Source organism: Nanorana parkeri, unplaced genomic scaffold, assembly GCF_000935625.1.
Source record: "Nanorana parkeri isolate BGI_ZX_2015 unplaced genomic scaffold, ASM93562v1 scaffold5778, whole genome shotgun sequence".
Classification (NCBI taxonomy): Eukaryota; Metazoa; Chordata; class Amphibia; order Anura; family Dicroglossidae; genus Nanorana; species Nanorana parkeri.
The window spans coordinates 1,179-1,462 of record NW_017312023.1 but is presented as its reverse complement, the minus strand read 5'-3'; the positions used below and the strand labels follow the sequence as shown (position 1 = coordinate 1,462).

Here is a 284-nt window from a genome sequence, read left to right as displayed (position 1 = left end):
TGCCGCATCACCGAGCGCGATGTCTACTCCATGGCGTCACAGGTGGCCAGCGGACTGGTAAAAAATCATAATCTGTCATCTCCATCCCCCGGCATCCCCAGACGTACCGTCATTGTAGTCACCATGTGTCACATGTGAGGTCAGAGGTCGGGATGGGGGGGTCTAAGTGTCACCAATGACATCACGTTCTGCCCCCAGTGATGTCACACTTTAACCCGGCTCAACGCCATCTTACCCCAACCCCCGGCTGGTGCAGGGATCGGGGGAATGGAGGGATCGGGGGG

General features: G+C 58.1%; 1 protein-coding gene across 1 annotated transcript in view; it reads left to right on the top strand.

Annotated features, from left to right (window-relative positions):
- Positions 1-284, top strand: part of LOC108804171 (tyrosine-protein kinase STYK1-like) — a gene marked incomplete at both ends in the record, with an annotated part of 3,663 nt that overhangs the window by 2,204 nt on the left and 1,175 nt on the right. Inside the window, one exon of the mRNA XM_018575929.1 lies at positions 2-57. Coding sequence (XP_018431431.1) covers positions 2-57 — 56 coding nt within the window. The remainder of the gene's footprint in view (position 1; positions 58-284) is intronic.